At 43.7% G+C, this 25,338-nt stretch overlaps 1 protein-coding gene across 1 annotated transcript; it reads left to right on the top strand.

Annotated features, from left to right (window-relative positions):
• The first annotated feature begins 592 nt into the window (after window positions 1-592).
• On the top strand, window positions 593-7,795 carry LOC141568674 (uncharacterized). Its single transcript, XM_074319188.2, has 3 exons — window positions 593-628; window positions 1,492-1,650; window positions 3,275-7,795. The coding sequence occupies exons 2-3, from the start codon at window positions 1,513-1,515 to the stop codon at window positions 7,403-7,405; spliced, it is 4,269 nt and encodes a 1,422-aa protein (XP_074175289.2). The 5' UTR covers window positions 593-628; window positions 1,492-1,512; the 3' UTR covers window positions 7,406-7,795.
• The last annotated feature ends 17,543 nt before the right edge of the window (window positions 7,796-25,338 follow it).

Raw genomic sequence — 25,338 nt, 5'->3', positions numbered from 1 at the left:
TCTCCCCAAGGTTATACAGTGTTCGAAAAGAAAGCTACATTGACAAATGGCCACTACGGTCTGGTAAACAGAGTTAAGTAAAGAGACAACAGGGTCTCCACAGCCATTATCCATTTCAAGAGGGACTAATATCACGGTGACACCTTGGTTGGGATCCCACGTAAGAAAATTTAGCTTTAAAAGGAAGAGTTTGACTAGGTGACCTTTAAGCCTCCTTGTACCAGTCAGATTCCATGATTCGTTGACATTTGTCTCCAAAGTCCCTCCACACCCCCTTCAGTCAAAGGCCACATAATGGTCAGTGCGTTAGGCTGGATACCTCATCGAACATGCAAAGAGGTCTTTGTGCTGTGTCGAGATTCTGGTAGGTGGGGCTGACACTCGCCCAGATTGGGGAACTGCTAATGCAATCTCAGGTGAACATGTAAGGAAGTGACCAGGTAAACACCTGGGAGGTGTAGATAAAGGTGGAGCCGGCTCGTTAGGGCGTGAATTAGGACACCTCGAACAGAGCAGCTCCTCCCTAAGATGGACCAGTACTTGCTTCTTTATAAAAGGCACTGCCCCCAACGAACAGCACCCTGTAAGCTGCCTCAGCTCCATCCTACTTGTTCCTCTGGTGAACTAGGTAAGTGAGCACATGTACTTGGGCTTCTGATCATGACAGTCAGGATGCACTTGAATGCAGAGGCACTGGAGACCAGGCTTCTTTTGAATATACTCTGGGGCATGTTGGTATCAGTTTAACTTTACTGAGAAGCAAAATGAGCAGATAACTGGGACTGATCGTACCTCCTTTCTTTGGGGTCATTTCCTTTAAGATCAGGGCCTCAAATTATCCACTAGGCAGGTTGCCTCCGTTACTGCTGAGCCTTTCCTTTCTGTGGTGTGATCAGGAAAGCCTGAGACTACGCCCCCGCTTGGAGAAGGAAAACCGAAGCTGAGCGTGAGAGCAGCTGCCCCCACCTCCTTATCACCTAGGCCTGTTGTCGGCTTTGCCCCCTTTGTCTGAAGTCTTCAGGGTCTGGCTGAGACACTGGCAGCCCTTAACTGGAGTCAGGCATGCCAGTGGAGATGATGGACCTGTCCCTCCCGGGTGTGATGGTTGAGACCTAGGGAGGAACTGGGGAAGTGGATGGATTGGCATACCCAGGATTTCTACAGCTCCAGGACAAAGCTCATTCAATTACCCTCGGTAGAAGCAAGGAGACAGAAAACAAACAAACAAACAAATGTCATTGCTCCTGCATTCATTCAGGAATGGAAATATGAGGCATGGATTCTTTTCCTAATTTCATCACTTTCTTGCTACGTGGCTTAAACAAGTCATTCAACTCTGGATTGGTTCTTGATTACAACAGAATGAAATTAATCATGCCTGATTAACTCTGAACAATTATTACAAAAGCTTGACACTGCTATGTATGTAAGCCAAAAAAAAAAAAAAGGAACAAATAAGAGGCAGGTCTCTCTTCTTCTTTCCCCCTTTAGGTTAATTAAATTGACACAAAGATGTCTCAACTCCTACAAAGCATCGTCACTGTCCTCGAAGTTTTCTACCAATATGCCTCCCAGGATGAGGAATGTGACATGTTGAGCAAGGCAGAACTGAAAGAACTTTTGCAAAAAGAATTCCGTCAAGTTTTGAAGGTAAGAATTCCATATTCCCTTCTTCACCCTTTTCTTCCTTGGTCACGTACGTCAAACTCCCAGAGAACTTGCCCTCCTTGGTAGTAGAGAGCTGGGTTTGGTAAAGTCTTGAAATAAGGTCAAAAGTTGACCCATGATGGTTTCCGTCGTATGACCAAGGAAAATGATCCTACCACACAACAGACAAAAATCCATCGATTAAATAATGTCCTGTGTGAGTATTTCTTCCAGAACAGTAAGTGAGATGGTCCTAGAAAACTGAAAAGTAGGTACAATGCGTCTCCTTTCCTTTCTTGGTCTTCCTTCAGTGCAGAAAATCCTGACCACCGCCCACTTCTGGGATTCTGGTACTATAGAGCCTCTGAGTTCAGGAAATGAGCGCCTTACTCCTATGTCATTAGAGAGGGTGACCTTAAAATGTCAGTTCTGGAAGGAAATATTTGGGAGCTTCGCTCTAGCTCTTGATGTGCAATTCATTAAATCCAGCTGCCTACTAAATATTTTTATTTGGATTCCTATCAATGCCTTAAATTCAGTGTATCAGATAGGAAACTCGTCATCTTCCCCTCTAAACTCTCCTATTTGCCCAAGGCAGAAATCTGGTGCCATTCTTCACTTCCTCTCTTGGCAGACTCCTCCACCTTCCAACCTCCATCACGTTCATCGATCGCCTCTCAAAACAGCCCATTCCTCCCCATCACTATTGCGAGTCCTCTGGTTCAAGCCGCTTCTTGTTCTTACTTCCAATCTCAGCATTAAATGCCCATCTAATCATTTCACACTCAGTTCAAAATTGTTCAAGGGTTCCCAACTCTTAAAGTCCAAAGTTCCTTCACATGACTTAAAAGGCATGATTTGGCCCATATGTATCTCTCTAGCCACACCTCTTGACTGCTGAGATTCTAAACTTAGCAATCCTGAATTTCTCTGAGTTCCTTGTATGAGCTCTGCCTTCTCTCATCTCCAGCTCTTTGTTCATCATTCCCTCGACCCAGGATAATCTTTTTCCCCTCTTGCTCCCTTCCTACCCCTTCATTGGGCTAATTCCAAATTCCAACCCATCCTTCAAAAGACATCACTTTCTCTCATTCATCTTCTTTGAACTCCCAGGCGTCCCCCTCAGGTGTTACTCTAATAGAAACATTATCACAACAAATTGTAATTTTAAGTTTGTGTATCTGGACCACTAAACGTTAAGCTCCATTTTGTCAGGAAGCAGACTTATTCACTGCTTTATCCCTGCACCTAACGCAATGCTAGGCAGACAGAAGGTGCACAATAAATCTTTGTTGAATGAGTAAATGAATTAAGGAGTTATTTCAAAGCCAGACAAACAAAGAGAAGGCATGCATAATTAATTAGTTCAGGTATCCAAAGTTATTATTTATAAATTAGCTAATCCTTCGTATTTGATCCATTCCTTACAAAAAATAATCGATTCCCTTGTTCCCTGCCATCTTCCAGTTGCATCCCCTGCTGGCTGCTTCTCATTGCATTGCTCGTGTGTACTCCCTTCTCTCCTCGTAATCCAAGCACTCACACTTCCACAGCCTTCCTTCGATTGCTTAGCTGGGTATGCGGTCCATACTCACAGAGCTGCCCTTTGTCCCTTGTTCCTGTACAGAACCCAGATGACCCAGACACTGTAGAGATCATCATGCAGACTCTGGACCGGGACCATAACAAGAAAGTGGATTTTACTGAGTTTCTGCTGATGATGTTCAAGCTGGCTCAGGCGTGTAACAAAATCATCGGCAAAGATTACTGTCAAGCTTCAGGGTCAAAGCAAAAACACCACAGTCATCGGGACCAAGAGGAACAGAGTAAAACAGAAGAGGAGGATGAAGGACAAAAGTCATCTTCCAGTCATTCGAGCTGGAGTGAAGAAGAGAATGACTCCTATTCCAAGGGCTCCAGAGGAAGCATTAAACACAGGCGTGGCTCCAGCTCTAAAAGAAAGGGGCAGGGAGGAGCCTTGTCTAGTTCGGGGAAAACCTCTGGGGAAAAGCGGAAAGAGTCAAGTTCAGGCCACTTCAAGGAGAGTAAGAAAAATAAGCATGGCTCTCATCAGCAAGAAGGGTCTGGGAGTGAAGAAGTGGGTTATAGGCAGTCAAGTCATCATGAAAGAAGATCACACTCAGCACATCAGTCAGGCGGTTGTGGAAAACAAGGACAGGTGGGTCACTCAGAGGACCAGTCTTTGAGTTCTGACCAGGAGAAGTCTGGATCAAATGAATCCTTAGGGAACAGACAACATAAGAATAAGTCAAGCCAGCATCATGGAGTCAGCTCAGGGAGTTATGGAAAACAAAAGCATGGCTCCGGATCAGGCCAATCCTCGAATTACGGAAAGTCTGGATCTGACACTAAACAGTCTTCTAGTCAGAGATACCATGAGTCTAGCTCAAGATCCAGTTTCGGTGAGTCATCAAACTATGGACAACATGGATCTGGGTTTGGTCAGTCTTCTGGCTCTGGTCAGCATGGGTCCACCTCAGGACAGACTTCCAGCTATGGAAAACGTGGTTCAGGCTCAGGTCAGTCTTCAAGATATGGTCAATATGGATCTGGATCAGGTCAGTCTTCTGGCTTTGGGCAACGTGGTTCTAGCTCAAGAGAGTCTTCTCACTTTGGAGAGCGTGAATCTGGCTTAAGTCATCCATCAAGCTATGGACAACATGAACCAGGATATGGTCAATCTTCTAGCTATGAAAAACATGGTTCTACTTCAGGTCAGTCCTCTGATGTTGGACAACAAAGTTCTGGATCAGGTCAGTCATCTAGATATGGCCAGCAGAGCTCTAGCTCAGGTCAGCATTCTAGCCATAGCCAACATGGGTCTGGCTATGGGCAACACAGATCTGGCTCAGGTCAGTCTTCCAGCTATAGTCAACATAGGTCCAGCTCAAGTCAGTCTTCTAGACGCAGTCGACATGGGTCTGGCTCAAGCCAGTCTTCTAGCTATGAAAAACATGGGTCTGGATCAGGACGGTCCTCTAGCTATGGCAGACATAGATCTGGCTCAGGTCAGTCCTCTGGCTCTGGGCAACATGGGTCTAGATCAGGCCAGTCTTCCAGCTTTGGTCAGCATGGGTCTGGATCAGGTCAGTCCTCTGGCTTTGGTCAGCATGGATCTGGACATGGTCAATCCTCTAGCTGTGGACAACATGGCTCTACCTCAGGACAGCCATCAAGCTGCACCCAATATGGACCTATCTCAAATCAGTCTTCCACCTGTGGTCAACATGGGTCTGGATCAGGTCAGTCTTCTGGCTTTGGGCAACATGGGTCTGGATCAGGTCAGTCTTCTGGCTTTGGCCATCATGAGTCTGGATCTGGTCAGTCTTCTGGCTTTGGGCAACATGGATCTGGATCAGGTCAGTCTTCTGGCTTTGGCCGTCATGAGTCTGGATCTGGTCAGTCTTCTGGCTTTGGGCAACATGGATCTAGATCAGGTCAGTCTTCTGGCTCTGGGCAACATGGGTCTGGATCAGGTCAGTCTTCTGGCTCTGGGCAACATGGGTCTGGATCAGGTCAGTCTTCTGGCTTTGGGCAACATGGGTCTGGATCAGGTCAGTCCTCTGGCTTTGGGCAACATGGGTCTGGATCAGGTCAGTCTTCTGGCTTTGGGCAACATGGGTCTAGATCAGGTCAGTCCTCTGGCTTTGGGCAACATGGGTCTGGATCAGGTCAGTCTTCTGGCTCTGGGCAACATGGGTCTGGATCAGGTCAGTCTTCTGGCTTTGGGCAACATGGGTCTGGATCAGGTCAGTCCTCTGGCTCTGGGCAACATGGGTCTGGATCAGGTCAGTCTTCTGGCTTTGGCCGTCATGAGTCTGGATCAGGTCAGTCTTCTGGCTTTGGGCAACATGGGTCTGGATCAGGTCAGTCTTCTGGCTTTGGGCAACATGGATCTGGATCAGGTCAGTCTTCTGGCTTTGGGCAACATGGGTCTGGATCAGGTCAGTCTTCTGGCTTTGGGCAACATGGATCTAGATCAGGTCAGTCTTCTGGCTTTGGCCGTCATGAGTCTGGATCAGGTCAGTCTTCTGGCTTTGGCCGTCATGAGTCTGGATCAGGTCAGTCTTCTGGCTTTGGCCATTATGGATCTGGATCAGGTCAGTCTTCTGGCTCTGGGCAACATGGGTCTGGATCAGGTCAGTCTTCTGGCTTTGGGCAACATGGGTCTAGATCAGGTCAGTCTTCTGGCTTTGGGCAACATGGGTCTGGATCAGGTCAGTCCTCTGGCTCTGGGCAACATGGGTCTGGATCAGGTCAGTCCTCTGGCTTTGGGCAACATGGGTCTGGATCAGGTCAGTCCTCTGGCTTTGGGCAACATGGATCTAGATCAGGTCAGTCTTCTGACTTTGGGCAACATGGGTCTGGATCAGGTCAGTCTTCTGGCTTTGGGCAACATGGGTCTAGATCAGGTCAGTCTTCTGGCTTTGGGCAACATGGGTCTAGATCAGGTCAGTCTTCTGGCTTTGGGCAACATGGATCTGGATCAGGTCAGTCTTCTGGCTTTGGGCAACATGGGTCTGGATCAGGTCAGTCTTCTGGCTCTGGGCAACATGGGTCTGGATCAGGTCAGTCTTCTGGCTTTGGGCAACATGGATCTGGCTCAGGTCAGTCTTCTGGCTCTGGGCAACATGGGTCTGGATCAGGTCAGTCTTCTGACTTTGGGCAACATGGATCTGGCTCAGGTCAGTCTTCTGGCTCTGGGCAATATGGGTCTGGATCAGGTCAGTCTTCTGGCTCTGGGCAACCTGGATCTAGATCAGGTCAGTCCTCTGGCTTTGGGCAACATGGGTCTGGCTCAGGGCAGTCTTCTCACTCTGGACAATGTGGGTCTGGATCTGGGCAGTGTTCTGGCTCTGAACATGGCAGATCTGGCTCAAGTCAGTCCTCTAGCTCTGAGCAATGTGATTCTGGATCTGAAAAATATGGGTCTAGCTCCTGTCAGTCCTCTAGCTCTGGACAATATGATTTTGGATCTGGGCAGTGTTCTGGCACTGAACAGTACGGACCTAGCTCATGTCACTCACCCAGCTCTGGACAATGTGGTTCTGGATCTGGGCAGTATTGTAGCTCTGGACAATATGGGTCTGGCTCATGTGTCTCACCTAGCTATGGACAATGTGGCTCTGGATCTGGGCAGTATTGTAGCTCTGGACAATATGGGTCTGGCTCATGTGTCTCACCTAGCTATGGACAATGTGGTTCTGGATCTGGGCAGTATTGTAGCTCCGGACAATATGGGTCTGGCTCATGTCTCTCACCTAGCTATGGACAATGTGGTTCTGGATCTGGCTGGTATTCGAACTATGGGCAACATGAATTACAAGGGAGATATAGGTCAATTTCAAGTGGAACTCATCACGAGTACAGTAAACCCCAAACAGGCTCAACCCCCAATCAATCAAGAAGAAATAGCCAGGAATGGTCAGGGTACAACCAGGAAGAAAGAAGTAGGAGTTCCAGCCTATCGGATAGTGAGTCTGATGGATATGAGAGTATTCACGGACAAAGACAAAGGTTCTCGAGCTTTGGCTCTGGACAATTTGCACCCTCCTGTGGACAGTCTAGATCCAACACTACCCACACATTGTTAATTTGCCAGGAGGAGAATAGACAAGATGGCCGTTGTTATCAGACAGGAGGCAGTAACTCCGGAAGTGGAAGCAGGGGCTTAGTTTCCCACAATGTCTGTAGCAGCACCCCACTCTATGAATATATCCAAGAGCAGAGTCATTAATTCTACAATGAATAATTAGCAGGCATGAAATTAACTCAAGTAGCAATTTAGAAAGTAACACACTTTACAGATGAATTACAGATGAGTAATTCATTACAGTTTCTTTCTAAAAGTGGATGTATCTGTCTCTATCTTTTTCTTGTGAACATGTGATTGTACTCTATTCCTTGTTATTGGGTTCCTTCCAAAGAATATAGGGGATGTGGGCTACTTTGTTAGGAAACACTGAGTTGAATAAATAATGTGTGGGACTAGATTTGGAAGAACAATGCAAAGCAGTTTTGGAGCTTGGTGTCAAGTTGAGGTGTCTTTTTGAGAGCTCATTATTCATTATTTATGCCAAAGCTAAGTCTGCATCTCTAAAAAGCAAAAAGTTATAAATGCATTACCAGTTCTGGAGCCAAAGCTTCTCTTACAGCAACGTGGACTATAATTTCCGGTCTGCCCTCTATTGGATGGTGGCAGAAAGAAGACCCTAAAAGCAAAGATAGCGTGTTGGTAGTTTTTTTTTTTTTTGCTTATCAAAACCACCAATCCCTTATTCATAGGTGCATCTCTAATCGATAAGCTAACAAGAGGCATTAAGAAGTGGCACCACGTGCTTCTTCCTCCCTCGCCAGTGAGTGAGAGCATTATTTTAAACATCAGGGATGGATCAGTGCAGGATTCAAAGATCCAAATGAGGGCTCTAACTTGATTACAGCAAGAAAGATGTTACCCGTACTCTGAAGAATTCGCTCCAAGTTAAAAAAAAAAAAAAAATGTTTTTTTGAAGCGCAATAGCATGGAAATACAATGGCTCTAACATGTTTCTGTAGTTCATTGGCCTTTCCTCATAGGAATACCCTTTATACCCAGAAGGAACGGAAGACAACCTGCCACTGCTGTGTAGTTCCTTGGTTTGACTATAACGTATTTGTTTCAAGTCTTTGGATTCAAATAACTGGATTGCATTAAAACTGACAATAAATAATAGTGATTGAACATGAAGGTTGTCTCATCTCTGCTTCATTTCACTCTCACACACAGGTGGTCAGACTAGAAACTAATTCAAATAGTTATTTTCCAAAGTCCTGCCCTTCACAAACAACCCAGAATTTATAAGGAATTTTTGAAACTCAAGCAAAAGATATGAATGGACACTTCACCAAAACAGATGTACAAATGGCCAATAAGTACATGAAAAGATGCTCAATGTCATTAATCATCAGAGAAATGCATATTAAAACCTAATGAGACACTGTTACACATCCATTAGAATGGCCAAAATTAAAAACACTGGCAACACCAAGTGTTGGTATGGCTGGTAAGAGAGCAAAATGATACAATTGCTTGGAAAATAGTGTGGCAACTTCTTATAAAGTTCAATATACTTGACTATACGACCCAGCAATTCTATTCCTAGGCAAAATGAAAGCATATGTCCACATGAAGATTTTTACATGAATATTCATAGCAGCTTTAATAATAACCCAAACCTTGAAACAACCTAAATGTCTACCAATCTATGAATGGATAAACAGGACATTGTGGACTGGATTAAGAAACTGTGGTATATTTATACAATGGAGTATTACGCAGCCATAAAGAAGAAAGAAATCTTACCATTTGCAACAACATGGATGGACCTAGAGAACATTATGTTAAGTGAAATAAGTCAGAAAGAGAAAGACAAATACCATATGATCTCACTTATATGCAGAATCTAAAGAAAAGAATAAGTGAATGAACTAATCAGAAACAGCTTTGGAAACATGGAGGAAAAACAGAGGGTTGCTAGAGGGGCGGGGGGGTGGGGATAAGGGGAAGGTGAGAGGTTTTGGGAACGTACAGAGGGATAGTGGATGGGGGAGGGGGGTTCACACAGTGTGAGGGATATAAATGATAAACGTCTAAGTTTTGCTTTGTCTTGTGCACCTGAAACTAATTGAAAAAATAAATAAATAAATAAATAGATAAATAAATAAATAAAAAACAGGACATTGTGGTAGGGCCATACAATGGAATACTATTTAGCAAGGAAAAAAGAATGGACTACTGATACATGTGACATGGTGAGCCTCAAAAACATTATATTGATCAAAAGAACAAGACCCAAAAGAATACATACTGTATGATTCCATTTACATGGAACTTACTAAAGACAAATATAAAAATGTAAAAATGAAAAGTAGATCAGTGGATGACTAGGGCTGGGAGAACTTGTAAATTGGCTGGAAAGAGAAACACAAGGGAACAATCTAGGGTGATGGACTTATTCTAAATGGAGACATATTTTTGTCAAAATTAATATAATTGTATGCTTAAAATCGGTGTATTTTATCACATATAAATTATACCTCAATAAAGTTGATTTTATTTAAAGTCTCCATAAGGATTTTTGTGAAACTTGACACATTAATTCAAAATGTATATAGAACAGCAAAAAATCAAAAATGACCAGGACAATTTTTAAGATAAATAAGGAGGAAGAAACTCATTTTACCAGACATCAAAATATATTACAAAGTTACATTATTTAAGGCAGTGTGAAACTGTTTTAAAGACAGACCTATAAAGCAATGGAACATCCAGAAACAGACCCAAGCATACTTGCAATATAATAGTAACGGCTTTGTATATCAGTGAGGAAAGACAACCCTTTCAATACATTGTGCCAAGATAATCAGTTTTCCATATGAAAAAATTATATCTACATTTCATACCATATACAATACCACGTAAATTAAATACCTAAGTGTGATAAGCCAATTTTTTTTTAATTTAAAGAAAATAAAGGAGACTATCTGTATCACTTCAAAGTAAGAATGGATTTCTTAGACAAGAAATATAAAAACGACAAAGAAAAAAATTCATGAATTTTACTACAATTAAATCTAAATGCCTGTAAATCAAAAGACACTCAAAAAGTTAAAAGGACAAGCCACAGACAAGGATTAAACTTCTGCAATGGTTATAAACAATAAGCAATTAATAGCCAGATTGTACAAAGAACTTACAAATGTCAAATTAGGAAAAAAAATAGCAAAACTTATAAAAAGAAAATTTACCAAAATAGAAATATGAATGGCCAAGTGGTATTTTTAAAACAATGCTCAGGAAAACAGAAAATCAAGAAGTCAAACTGTCACTTTTTGCAGATGACATGATTCTTTATGTAGAAAATCCTAACGATTCCACCAAAAAACCTACGAGAAACAATAAACAAATACAGTAAAGTTGCAAGATATAAAATCAATGTACAAAAATCCATTATGTTCCTATATCCTAACAATGAAATTTCAGAAGAAAGAAGTGAAAAAACAATTCCTTTTGCAATGATAACAAAAAGAATAAAATACCCAGGAATAAACTTAACAAAGGATGTGAAGAATGTATACACTGAAAACTGTAAGGCATTATTAAAAGAAATTGAAGAAGACACAGAGAAATGGAAAGATATTCCATGTTCATGGATTTGAAGAATCAACACAGTTAAAATGGCCATGTCACCTAAAGCAATATACAGATTTAATGCAATCCCCATCAAAATCCCAATGGCAATTTTTTCAAAAAGTAGAGCCAAAAAAAATCAGATTTGCATGGAATCACAGAAGACCCCTAACAGCCAAAGCAAGACTAAGAAAAAAGAATGAGGCTGGAGGTATCACACTCCCTGAATTCAATTTATACTACAAAGTGACAATAATCAAAACAGCATGGTGTTGGCAGAAAAACAGACAAACAGACTAGTGGAACAGAATTGAGAACCCAGAAATAAACCCACATTTATGACTTTATGAATTTGACCTCAAAGGCAAGGGAAGTAAAAGCAAAAATAATGAATGGGACTATATCAAACTGAAAAGCTTCTGCACAGCAAAAAAAAAAAAAAATCAACAAAACAAAGAGGCAACCAAATAGGAGGAGATATTTGCAAACAACACCTCTGATAAGGGGCTAATATCCAAAATATATAAGGAAGTCACACAACTCAACAACAAAAAAACAAACAATCCAATTAAAAAAATGAGCAGAGGACCTGAATAGACATTTCTCCAAAGAAGACATAAAATGGGCAATAGACGTATGAAAAAATGCTCAACATCACTAATTATCAGAGAAATGCAGATAAAAACCACAATGAGATGTCACTTCATACAGTTAGAATGACTGTCATCAACAAGATAAACAGTAACAAGTGTTGGAGAGGCTATGGAGAAAAAGGAACCCTCATACACTGTTGGTGGGAATGCAGACTGGTGCTGCCACTATGGAAGGCAGGGTGGAGATTCCTCAAAAAATTAAGAATAGAATTACCATATGACCCAGCAATCCCTCTCTTGGGTATCTATCTAAAAAATCTGAAAATTTATACATTTATACATAAAGACATGTGTGCTCCAATGTTCATTGCAGCTTTCTTTATGGTGGCCAAGACATGGAAACAACCAAAATGTCCTTTGATAGATGATTGGATAAAGAAGATGTGGTACATATATACAATGAAATATTACTTGGCCATAAAAAAAGATGAAATAGTGTCATGTGTGACAACATGGATGGGTCTTGAGATTATCATGCTAGGCGAAATAAGTCAGACAGAAAAAGTCGAAAACTGTATGATTTCACTCATATGTAGGATATAAAACTGAAAGCAGTAAATGAACAAGACAAACAAACAAAAACTCATAGACACAGACCACAGTTTAGTGGTTACCAGAGGGTAAGAGTGGAGGGAGAGATGCTAGAAGGAGAAAGGGGCTCAAATACATGAGGATGGAAGGAGAACTGACTCTGGGTAGTGAACACACAATGTGATATATAGATGATGTTTTACAGAATTGTACACTTGAAACCTACATAATTTTACTAACCAATGTCACCCCAATAACTTTAATAAATTTTTTTTTAAATTTTAAGGGGTGGCTGGTTAGCTCAGTTGGTTGGAGCGTGGTGCTGCTAACACTGGGGTTGCCGGTTCTATCCCCACGTGGGCCACTGTGAGCTGTGCCCTCCTTAAAATAAATAAATAAATAAATAAATAAATTTAATTAAATTTAAAAAAAATTTGACATTGACCAAAAAAAATAGTACCTACCTAAAAAAATAAATAAGTAAACAATGAAATGCTATTTCATACTTATCACATTGGAAAAAAAACTAAATTCTGGCAATATCCAGCGTTGGAGAGGGTAAATGGAGGTCTAACTTGGTAACCACTTAGGGAACAATTTGCCAACCACACAAGAGTCAGCAAAATGCTGCAAACAACTTACAAGTTCAACAGAAGAATGGATAAAAGATTATTAATTCTAACTGCTGTATAGCATTCTAGTATATGGGTGTATCACAATTCTTTTATTTATTTAATATATATATATATATATATCCCTCAGCGTGGACAAAACCTCAGAATGTAATATTGAGTGAAACAGATATCCTACCCCTTTCTCTTCTCTTCCTTTAGCTGCAACACTAGAGTTCTTACATTCTGGAGTCATAAGAAGGAGAAGAGAAACATTATGAAAAACTTGACTTAGCTAAGTCTCAACATGGACAAAACCCCAAAATGTAATATTGAGTGAAATAGTTGTAAAGCATGTATATATATATATGGTGTGATGTAATTTTTGTGGTCTTATAATATACGTAATACTACTATATATTATTTGTCGCTAATTCATACTTGATAAATACAAAAATCTTTATGGGAATGTTAAACACCAAATCCAGGATAGTGGTTACCTCTGTAAAGAGGGGGGGAAATGGTACTGAGAGAATAAACAAGGCCAAAAGTTTGCTTAAGCAGGATGCTGTTTGTTATATCATTCCCTATACTTGTTTGCGAACCTCAAACGATTAACATTTCACAAGAAAAAGGAGGACACCAAGATCAATGTTAGAATGACATCAAAGATTGCACAAGAGAGAAAGTGCTCTGACGAGCTCGTCCACCAGCATAGCTGGTCCAGCACACCCCAGGTGTCAAAACAAACACATCAACACATCAGTGCCCACTGACGCTCACACCTGAATTGCATAACCAACTCTCTGGCTCAGACTTGAAATTTACCAGCGGGCCTTCCGAAAATTCTGGCTTCCTATAACTTTCCCAAAAGGAGAGCACATTGACTAGTCCGATTAATACAGACACCAAGAGTTTCTGACAGTGCACTTCTGGCTGTAAATTAATAAGCTGGCATTCTGGTTTTTCATACTTCAGTCCCTGGTGATTTAGTTACAATGAAACAGCTTTCCTGAGTCTCATCAACTCCGGGACATGACAGGAGTACATATCTGAGTTTACATGGATGAGGACCAAACCCTGACCTTTCTCCAGGCAACAGCTCAACCTTGTTCTTTGCCTCTCCCAAATTCCAAGAGTTCTGCAGTAAGAAAATTATCTAATAAGAGAAAGCACAGACATTTCAAATAAATGCTTAGTTATACAGCTAAGCCGAGTTTTTCAGTGTTTCTGTTCTCCTTACAACTCCAGAATCTAAGAACCATAGATTCTTAGAAAAGAAGAGAGGAGAAGAGAGGTTGCAGAAAAGAAGAGAGGAGGAGAGAGGAGGGGAGAGGAGGGGAGAGGAGGGGAGAGGAGAGGGGGTGGATTTCAAACTCTAGTCCAGAGTCTGGATCTCACTTCTGAAGATCAAGAAAATTAATTTTTTTTTTCCTGTACACTCAGATGTGATCAAGGTCTGGGAGACAGATTCATACTAAGCAAGGGTCCAATTTATTAACTACAAGATATTTATGCATTGAGAATGGAACCAGCTGTCAATTATGGGATATTCACCCCCATTTGATAGATTCACTGAAGAGATGTCAGAAGTGGTTAGATGAACTACAGAGCAAAGGAGTTTTGTTCTCAAAGGGTTTTCTATCGTGCTCTGGTAACCTGATGATTTTAACAATTTGCCCTAAAAGGGAAAGAGTGCAAAACTAACATTTTTACGGAGTACCTTGTGAGTTGGGAAGATTAAATTATGTGCTTTACGTAGATTATTTAGTATATTATCTGTTGCTTAACTTCATTCTCACAACAACCCTGTGAGAAGTGTTACACTCATTTTATTGAAGAGGAAACAGACTCTGAAAGGTCAAGTGACTTGCTTCCAGTAGTGGAGCCAGGATTCAGACCCAAATCCGTCTGACTCCAAAACACGGCTGCCACCATAACAGTCTCCCACTCTGGTAATATTTCTCTTGGAACAACTACAAACATCTAGAACCAAAGCAGCCCCCTCACTTGGACACTGCTGGAGACACAGCAACGAAAACTCAACTTCTGACTCACCTTTTTCCTACCTCGATGCCCCACAAAGACCTTGAGGGACATATGACAAACACCCTCGCTCATTAACAAACACACTTATGGGCAATTTCCAAGGGCGGATCCCTGCTACAGATAAGTCATCTCCTCACATTTAATTTATCTCATCACATTTAATGATTCTCATTAGCTTCAATTCCAGAGGGTAGCATTTCTGACCTAGTCTTCCTCAGTACGTGCCTTATTTGATGTTCATTATGGGCTAATTATAAACCACCCACAGTATTGCACTCTTTAAAGACAAAGGTCCTGTATCCAATTCCCCCAATAGCCAGAACCCCATGTTCCTGCCCTGTCCCCCACTCCTGTGCTGCCGACTGCCTTGCCCTGTGTGCTCTACCCCAAATATGAAAGGTCCGGAACCATCCTGGCTGAGGCTCGGTCCTTACCTACAAGTCCTAGTCGGAGCATTCCAGATGTTCACGACCTTACATCAGCGGGTACTCTGAGGCTCATGGCTGTGACAAGACTGCCAGGCTCCACAGACAGAGTAAGGAACTTCACGCTCAAAGACATCGAGGAAAGAGTGTGATCAGGGACCAAAGAGTACATGTCTTTCACTGAAGCACGTGGAGCAGAGGGAATCAGGAACTGTGGCTGGCAAAGCAAGATGGAGGCAGGCTGTGAAGGGCTTTAAGTGGAGTGTGAGGCAGGCGGAGAAGAAAAGTCAGTGAAGTCAAATTTCATTCTTTTTTACCATTTGTGACAACATGGATGGACCTGGAAGGTACTATGCTTAGTGAAATAAGTCGGGACTGAGAAAGATAAATACCATGTGATCTCACTTTTATGTGGACTCTAGGGAATAAATGAACAAGCGAAACAGAAACAGACTCATAGATACAGAGAATAAACTGATGGTTGGGGGGGTGGCTGTGCGATAAAGGTGAAGGGATTTAAAAACAAGAAACTAGCAGTTATTGCTATAGGGGTGCTATGGCCTAGGCAAGAAGCCACGTGCTTTGCATGCAATATCAGACAGAAAAGCATCAATAATTCTAAACACCTACTCTGATAAGTAAATGGACTCATGGGTCATAATCTCAGAGTAATTTATAATTAATATCACCCCCTCCCTAATCTTATTCTTATATACTAATCTCTGAAAGCCACACTCAAGCCTGTAAAGTTGAAGACAAAAACACAACCATGTCAAAAGCATACAAATAAAATGTTTTTAGGATTAAAAAAAAAAAAAAAAAAAAGAAAGAAAGAAAGTCCAGTGAAGGACACTGATAAAGATAAACCAAAGTAGGAGGAGAAACAGTAAAAATGGGGTTCCAGCAGCCAAAAGGAGAGAATTCTAGTAAGTAATGGGCATAATAATAAAATGTATTTTACAAAGTTGCCATAAATAAGACTGTAGAATACTGACAGAAGAGTAGATAATAACGATCAATGTAACCGAACAAATAGCCCAGAAACAGATGCTGATACATATTTTTTTAATTGATACGTGGAGTGTCTGCTACATACGCAATATATGAAAAGCACTTAGAAACGTGTCCCGTCGACAGTAGTCACCCAATAAATGTTACTGGTTGTCCTTATTACTATTTCTTTTGTGGTAATTATCATTACAAATCAGTATGAAAAGGAAAGAGTCTTTCAAGAAGTTTGGTGGTAAAGAGAAACAGGACCCTGGGCAAGGAAGAGAGGAAAAAAAAAAACTTTACAAAGTAGCAAATTAAAATATATGCTGGAAACATAGGAGGCACCCAATAAAAATTGAGTAAATGAGTGAATAATATTTGTAAGCCCAGGGGAAGGAGGTTGTGAAAAGAAAGCGACTGTGGACGCCAGAGAAAGGGGTTCCTACTGGCTCAAGGACCTAGAAGAAATGACGTAAATGGAATCAGAAACACATAGAGAGAAATCGCCCTTGGAAAGGACTAGGATACCTCATATGGTTCAGGGAAAAAGGAGTGAAGATATAATTACCCGGGTGTTTCTAAAAAGGGTTCCTTGGCTGAGCTGCTTCAGAATCACCTGAGGGTATTATTTAAAAGGCAGATTTGTGGACTCCCCCATCCCAGACCCAGTGAATCAGCATTTCTGGGAGATGGGGCCCAGCAACCTGCATTGTGACCCAGGGGTTTTCTCTAAGAATGGAATTGAGGGGGGTTCCCATCTGTTGGCCCCTGTGGAGAAAGCGAAACTGACCTGTCGCCAGCCACCATTATGACAAAGCACATCGGGGCCCACAGTTGCAGACGGGGAAACAAAATCTTTACATCCTGAGACAACCTAAAAAGGAAGAGGATTCCACTTAGAATTAGTCTCCCCAAATCAGTGAAGCCTTCAGGCTTTCCCTGTGCATTGCTGGTGTCTGAATGTAAAACACTCTTTCCTGGACATCTACAAACCTACATCTACAAGTACGACACTCAAGTCATGTGGGGAAATGGCTGTTTGACCTTCCCTGAACAGACTAACTATAAACTTGGTGACCATGCGATTATTTTTTTCCTTTAAATGTCTGCTGTGTCATTTATTCAAGGGAACACTCTGCTCAAGACTAGACTCCTGATGCTTTTTAAAGCACTCCACCATCTTAACAAAGAAGGAGGTGAAGTGATCAACTAAAAGGAAGAAGGTAGGAGGCTTGAAAAGAGTCGGAAAGGTTTGAGGAACCTGTCGAGGGGGGTCTCTAAAAGGGCATCAGTTAGGACTGAGAAACGAGATTGCCAGGCAGTATTCAGAACTTAGATAAGGTTAAAAATCATCAACGTGTAGAGACAAGCTGATGAATCGTGGTATGTGATATTCACCAACACCCAACAGCCTGGCAAAAGAAGCAAAGAAAACGAACTTAGGTTAATTGCAGGTTTGGGATTTTCAGGGCAGGTGCAAGGAAAAGTTAAGGGTCCAAGGATACTCAGTGATCCCTCCTGAGGGTTAGGAAGGAAAGAATCCCTTCTGGGAACTCTTGTGGGCCCAAACTGTGCAAAAGGAGGGATCCTTTTACAGCCGAATTCCCTCTCTATTCCGTTTCTGTAGTAAATATGGGCCTTGCTAGTAGCAGCAGCTTTTCAGGTAAAAGAAAATAACGATATGGAATATATTGTCAGGAATACACTATGGAATATACAATGTCAGGCCACTTATCCCTGTTTTAGCTCACAATAATTCTTTGGGACAGAGATCCTTACGCTTTTCGATGTACAAACTGAGGATTTTAAAAGTTAAGTCATGAGTCCAGAGGCACACAGGTCTGCCCATGAGGTCGTTCGAACTTGAACTTAAGTGTGACGGACGGCAAACCATTCTCCATTCACGAGCCCATGCTGACCTCACCAGGAACAGCTAGACCCCACTTCACAGAGTAAAAGGAAAGAGCATCATCAAAGGAAAACCAAATTTCTGGTAGAATGAGGGGTGGCAGGAAGTACTCTAAGAAAGAATGAAGAATAGGGACATTTCTTGGCGACAGAAACATAACATAGGAGAATTAGCAGTGGGGAGTATTAAAAAGAAACAACAGGCCCAAAATGGAGGTCCTTTCATTAAAGCCCCACCGACTTAAACCCTAAGGGAACTGCTGTTTCAGCCTCTCCTAGGAGTGGAGTTTTAAGCCAATCAGTCTGGAATTGCCTGGTAACACCACCGTGTTTCCCGAAATAAGACCTAGCTGGACAATCAACTCTAATGTGTCTTTTGGAGCAAAAATTAATATAAGACCCGGTATTATATTATATTATATTATATTATATTATATTATATTATATTATATTATATTATATTATATTATATTATATTATACCCAGTCTCATATTATAGTAAAATAAGACCGGGTCTTATATTAATTTTTGCTCTAAAAGACACAATAGAGCTGATTGTCCGGCTAGGTCTTATTTTCGGGGAAACACAGTATGAGGTCATCTGCCTGTAAGACCCCTGCCACCCTGTCCCCCAAAGAAAAGCGACCCAGTCTGAAGCAATCCTTTCTTTTTTTTTCTTTTTTTTTTTTTTTTTTGCTAATAACTTCCTTGTCCCATCCAGTTTCTTCCTATAAACACCTTACGTTTTGTACAACTTCTCAGAGCCCCTCTCTATTTGCTAAATAGGCTGCTCCCCAATCAATGAACCATTCGATTAGACCTTCACATTGACTCGGTTACATTTTTGTTCTTTAACAGAGGAAAGCAAATGAGCAGGTAATGAATAGCTGCAAGGAATCAGATTGCTGGTTGAAGGAGCACCTGCACGGGGGAGGTCGGGGCGGGAGAAGTGAGAGGATGTGCTTAGCTCCCTCCCTGTCCTTATCTGACATCTCTCAAAGGAGGTGGAGGCCCTGTACCTCCAGAGTCATCTTGCCTGGTGGGAGGAGGCGACTTATTGCACCCCAACCCCCTCCTCCCCTTCTGCCCACTTTGGGGAGCAATCAGGGTGGCTGGGTTTGCTCCCCTTTGAGACACGTACCCACTGCTGACAACAATTACAATCCATTGTAACATCACTGAGGCCCAGGGTTGCAAAAGCGTGTTTCCGAAACCCAGGACAGATATGAAACAAAGGAGGGCTGACAGACCGAAAACATAGAGACGGGATAAAGATGAGGTTTATTTTAAAAGTGCATCCCCCACCACCCCAAAGTTGGACTCCTAGTCTTGTACCTTCAAGGAATTTGCACATGGATGACAGTATCTAACATTTACATAAAACTTACTGTATGTCAAACACTATATATAGCCCTCGCACTGACCCCCTAAGAGAGAGAATTCCATATTCCCATCTTACTGATGATTTAGGCCCAGAAGTTCATTTGCTGTGGCCACAGCGGGCTAGCACCTGAACCCAAGCAGTGGGACTCTAAAGTTTCCATTCTGAACCCAAAGCACCACACGTGGTTGTGCAATCTGTCTGCTGTCAAGAGGAGCCCACAAGGAGCATGCCCGTAAATCCAATCCATGTCCACTCCACAATCCAGGCATCCCTAGCACAAAGCTATATCCACCTGAGGACTCTGACCTATATCCGCCCAGCCTCTGACTTTTATTTGCCAAGCTGTGTGTTCATAGGACCAGGTCCACGTCAAGAGGAGGCCTTTCGGATTCCCACAATGACACCAGGGAGTCCAGCTGTGGTCCTGCCTTGGCCACAGCACTACACTATTTTGTGTGGAAGACATTTACAAGGGTGCTTTAGCACAACGCTGTTTGTCATGGTGAACGTGGGGAACGAATAAGTAAATGGCATTATATTCTTAGATTGGAATGCTAAGGAATGAACTATTACATAGGTAGATTTTTGAAACACCACACTGAGTGAAAATCAAGTTGCAAGTTAAAAAGTTAAGTTATATATAGTACACTATGTAAATTTTAAAACAACAATATTACATTTTATACACAACACACACACTCACCAAATTCATGACGGTAGTTGTTTCTGTGGAGGAGGGGAGGAGATTAGAACTTGGGGGAAGAGCAGAGGAGACTTAAATGTATCTGTAATGTTTTATGCGTTTTAATAATACTTGAAGCAAGTATAACATAATATTTATTACTATCGGTTCCGGGTGGTGGGCACACGATTACTCAAAATAAAAATAAACATGAGCTCGAGGTGGGTATAGCATAAAATAAGTCAGACAGGAAAAGTTGAGAACCATTTGACTTCACTCATACGCGGGCTATAAAACCGAAAGCAACAAACAAATAAACAAAAACATAGACCCAGACAACAGTTTAGTGGTTACCAGAGGGGAAGGAGAGAAGCCGAAGAGGGTAAAGGGGGTCAAATATACGGTGATGGAAAGAGAACTGACTCTGGGTGGTGAGCACAGAATATGATATACAGATGATGTATTGTAGAATTGGACACTTGAAACCTACATAATTTTATTAACCAATGTCACCCCAATCAATTTAATTGAAAATAAATAAATACATTTTTTGAGAGCAGGCTTAGTAGAAATCTGGGAGTAGGAGAGTTAGAAACTAGGCTGGGTAATCAATAAGTGGAATTTCAGGGCCCCTGGCCTCAGAACAGGAGCGATTACGGGTGATGGCAAAGGCCAGGGTGCGGGTGGCGGAAGGAGAGGGGACATGGCAATCAGTGGCGTATGAAGGCTCCCGATGCATCACCAGTGTGGTGGTTGAAGTTTTCTAGAATGACGACAAAAGCCAGGGTGGAAAGAGACAGGTGGCCAAGTCCTCGTTGAATATGGTCATAGGACAAGATTAGTCAAGCTAAACCTGAAGATGGAAGGAGGCTGGGCTGACCGTGCATCCGCGGAGGAGTGGCTGCTGCAAGAAGCCACAGTTGTGAGCGCACAGTACGCCCAGCCCCTGTCAGGCCACACACAGTGGAGGGAGCCTCCGTACCCTGCCCTGGAAGTGCCGAAAAGTAGTGTCATCCAGGAAACGCTTGCTTTCGGTTAGGTGAGGGGGCCATTACCTCAAAACCCTTCCTTTATCATCCAATGACCCAAAACTATGTGTTCAATGAGAGGGGAGCGGTGGGTTTTACCAACCAACAAATAAACAAGAGAGCACGGGGGCCTCTCAGAACGAAAATGAAGCTGCCAACGCCGTCAAGGTGGAGGGAGTGCCAGAGATTATCTCTGTCAAAGCCAAAAAGGCCCAACAACCAGGAAAACATTCAGTCTTGGGACATCAAGGTGGCGCTGAATGAGCGAAATGACCTGGCAGCCGACAGAGAAACGTCAGAATGTTGTAAACGAAAATGGTTTGGCTCTGGAGACAGGTCTGGGAAAGCATCTAGGAACAAACGGAGGGAGCGGCCCACATATGAGGGGACTTGAGGTTTAGACTCCAAAATGGACCCACATGACAGGAAAACCCACATATTCTTAAAGGTAGGATTAGACAAGTGACTAGATCAGAATGGCGGCGAGGAAGACAGGCACGTACGCAGGAAGGGGGCAGGCATCATCGTACTTTCAGATGTCCTCTCCTGCCGATGAGCTTTTCCAGCACTCATGCCAAGACACGCCAAACCATGCTTTCTACTCCACAGCACCGAAGGCCCCTCTACGAGGCCTGTAGTCGCCTTGGTAACACTCAGAGAGGGAGGCCTGTGTCCTCTCAGCTCCAGAATGCTCACACTTGAAGAGAGTGGACTATTCATTGATACTGAAAGTGTTCACTTAAAGAGACTCCTTTATTTGTAGAATGTGCTACAAAGAGGACGGATTGCTGCCTGAAGGCCTTATTCAGAAAATACGTCAATTCCTTTCAGGAGAGAGAAATAAGGAATCCGCCACCCCCCTCACGCAGTCGGGGCAAGGGCAGAGCACAGGCCCGGGCACTGCATCCTACTCTTTATTTTTTCTCCCAACTCCCCTACTCCCCTGCTTAGGTGGTCTTTTTCCTACTCTGCATAAAGGTGGAGTAGAAAACCATCAGTATCCTTTCTGTCCAATAGCATCTTCCTCCCGGCTTTAATGTCCACACCTGCACTCTGCCTCCTGCCATTTTCATCCTTAGGCCCCCAGGTTGCGCTGGGGGACCCTCAGAGTACCCCACTGGGAAGCCCCAGAGAGGGGCTGTGAAAGACCTCGTCAACACTGCCTACCTCTGGCCACAGTTGTTTGTGGAGCTCTGAACCGCTTCACCTCCAACTAGCTCAAAAGTCAGCAAAAATAAAATCACTCGGAAGTATAAAATAGGTGAGGTCAACTCTTGGTTCTGTTTGTCAGTGAGAATACTAAGTGCCTGCCTGAAATGGTGAGGCACAGGGACCCAGGGGGGAAGCAACTCCTGTGGTTTATGAGTTTGATCAAATAACCAAGCCACCAAGCCTTCCTGGCCCACCTCACCATCACCCCCCATCCTGGAATGAAACGTCCAGCTGGGTTCCCTGTGGGAGCAGGGGAGTCTGAGTCAGAAAGCGGAGGATGGGAAAGCAGAGGGGACATCGGTGGGGCGCTCACAACCATGGCCCCGTTTTGCCTGGCTTCAGCCTGGGCTGTGTTCTCCTCCTTCAAAGCAAAACACGAGGAGGAGCAGAGTTCTTCTGGGTTTCCAGGCAGCCTTTCCTATAGATAGCTAAGTGGCAACACTTCCTGCGTGGTGTCGGAATTCACACGCACATGCCACCTGAAATAACCCCATCTGGACCTGGCACCGCCCTCTGAAGCCACCGCCGCCTCCCACGGGAACGTGGTTGTCACTCAACAAATTCCAGCTTCCCTTCACAACCACACCCTCGGTCACATCTTCCCAAGGTCATTCCTGGATAAGGCCCAGCTGCTTGTCTCCCATCAGCAGCCCCAAACGGCGACAGCGTTGTCTCAATGGCCCACGGAAGAGTGACAGCTATTGATGGTGAACACTTGTCAGGCATGGACCGTGCCCGAAGAGGTTAATCACAGGAGCTGTGAGGCAGTCTGCTTCCCCGGGTGTGACAGATGAGGAAACTGAGGCCCAGAGAGGTGAAGCGGCTTTCCCAAAGACACATAACTAGTAGGTGGCCGAGCCCAGCCAAGGTGACCCCAGAGCCCACACTCTTAGCCGCTGTGCCACTCTGCCCCTTGGAAGAGATCAGAACAGCCAGTGTGATGGTGACACTGAGAACTACGTCACTGACAGTTTGCCAGGGGCCCTGCCTCCTAACCCGTTCTCACTCCTTTCCTTTTATTTTTCACAATCGTTGTTTTCAACCTTCACGTCTAATATGCAGCAGGGCACACTGTGCGACCTTGTTGTAATGGAGAGTAAGACAAGGTCTCCCACGTGAAGGTCAGGGGCAGCGGGTCCCCTGCTCAGGCCTTCATCAAGGCTCACTCCATGTTTTCCACGTGGCAGCTCCAGACAGAGGGTATCAGCACAGACAGAAGTCGAGCATTCAGAAGGCACAGCAGCAGGTCTGGAGAAGCAGATACTTAGTTTAGAGTATTCATTTAGTCAACAAGTATTTTAGAGCGTGGAGTATCGCTACTGTGCCGGATTCTGGGGGTACAACGAGGACTGAGAGTCCTGGCCCCCCGGCAGCACTCAGCTAAGGGCCATCAGAGGAGACTGAGAACATGTAAGCAAACAATAAGTAAGAAGCAGGATGCCGAGACAAATAGCCATGGGAACTCATTCCTGTGGGGCATTCGGGAACGCAGTCAATTTGAGATGCTCATAGATAGGCAGGTGGATATACGGGTCCTAATGACAAGTGACTATGCCTTTATGCCAGCTTCTTATGTGTACCTTAAATACTTCCGTATTTGAGAATAGTTTGCGATGCTGTCATGCGAGCTTGCTGACACGGGCTCCAGGCCCCACCCAGCTCACCCTGCCTGCCTACTCTCTTCCCACCACCATTCCCGAACACACCCACTCGGGTCCGTTTAGGCTAATTTCTCATTGCCCCACACCTCAAGTTCCCCCCACCTGGTTCTCTCCCCTACACCTATTAATTCTACCCACCCCTCAGGACCAGGCTCCAGTACCCCCGTCCAGTCTTTGCCACAGCCTGTCCACTCCAGGCTCACCAAACTACTAGTTCTCAGGCAATTCATGACCTAAAAATACCACCTTCTGCCCTTCACTGCTGTTTCACAAGTGCCATAACCCAGGACTGGACCACCGGGCACCACACTCTCTGCCCAGTGGGCACAGGAAGGCAGGGGACTCGGCACCTGCCCAGAGTTCTCAGGGCCAGAGACTGAGGGAACTGACGAGGCTCAGAAATGCAGCTTGCGGAGACCAAGCAGTGTCCAAGGGGCATAAGCACCACATAGGAGGACAGAGAATCTCCAGTCAAGTGGACAGATCCAACTGCGACTGCAGGTGGCAAGGAGATAGTTCCAGAGGGGAACTAAGGACCCAGGTGGGGTACCTAATAGAAGCCTCGGCATAGAGGGCACAGCACAAGCCTGCTGTCATACATGGGGCCACCATAGGGGACAGGGAGAGGACACCCGTGACCTGGAAACAGCCAGGGGTACCGTGAATTGCCTGTCAGCCAAAAGGATCTGGGTGAGAATTCAGGAACCTAGAAACCAAGCATAGGTGACCGCGTTTGAGAACTTCACTTAATTCTACGCTGTAGGTAGAGAACGCCAGCGAACTTGTTTTGGGGGGGAAGTAGGGAATACAGATGAAAGACAGTAAATGAGGCCAAAAACTTGCAGGGAGATTATCAGTCCCTTAGGTGCAGGGGTCGTGCCTCATATCTGTCTCCCATAGCACTTAACACATGTTGATTGATTACATAAAAAAGAAAGATCTCACAGACAATTCTGGTATTACCCAACGGGAAAACAGGCCGGATACCGTGAGTCACCACTGATCAGGCTGTGTGTTGGGCAGGCTGAGAAGGAGGCTCCATCACCTTGGCAGACAGAGATAATATGACCTGGTGAATGCAGATAAAGCTAGAAGTGAGGGGGTGAAACTACACCAACTCTGCCAGGAACCTCCTAGGTAACCTTAAACAACTCAGTGCACTCCTGAGTCTCAATGACCTCATCTATAAAAGGGTAAACGTGACTGCTCTGAATTGTCCCTGGTATCTACAACACACTTCCCCAGATCTCTGCTTGGCTAACGTCTTGTCTTTTGAATCTTTGTTCGAATCCTGCTTTTCTAACGAGGCCTCTCCTAGCCACCTCACTCAATGCTGCAACTCGCCCTCCCCCACAACCACGTCC

Source organism: Rhinolophus sinicus, chromosome 7 (assembly GCF_057876585.1).
Source record: "Rhinolophus sinicus isolate RSI-liver-muscle chromosome 7, RSI-T2T, whole genome shotgun sequence".
In the NCBI taxonomy this organism is placed as follows: Eukaryota; Metazoa; Chordata; class Mammalia; order Chiroptera; family Rhinolophidae; genus Rhinolophus; species Rhinolophus sinicus.
This window is presented reverse-complemented; position numbering and strand designations above follow the sequence as displayed.

What these genes read in the sequence shown, in the direction of transcription:
- LOC141568674 (XM_074319188.2), top strand. Translation starts at nt 1,513, where the DNA reads ATGTCTCAACTCCTACAAAGCATCGTCACTGTCCTCGAAGTTTTCTAC. An exon ending in AATTCCGTCAAGTTTTGAAG is followed by an intron (nt 1,651 to 3,274) that starts GTAAGAATTCCA and finishes GTTCCTGTACAG; the next exon opens with AACCCAGATGACCCAGACAC.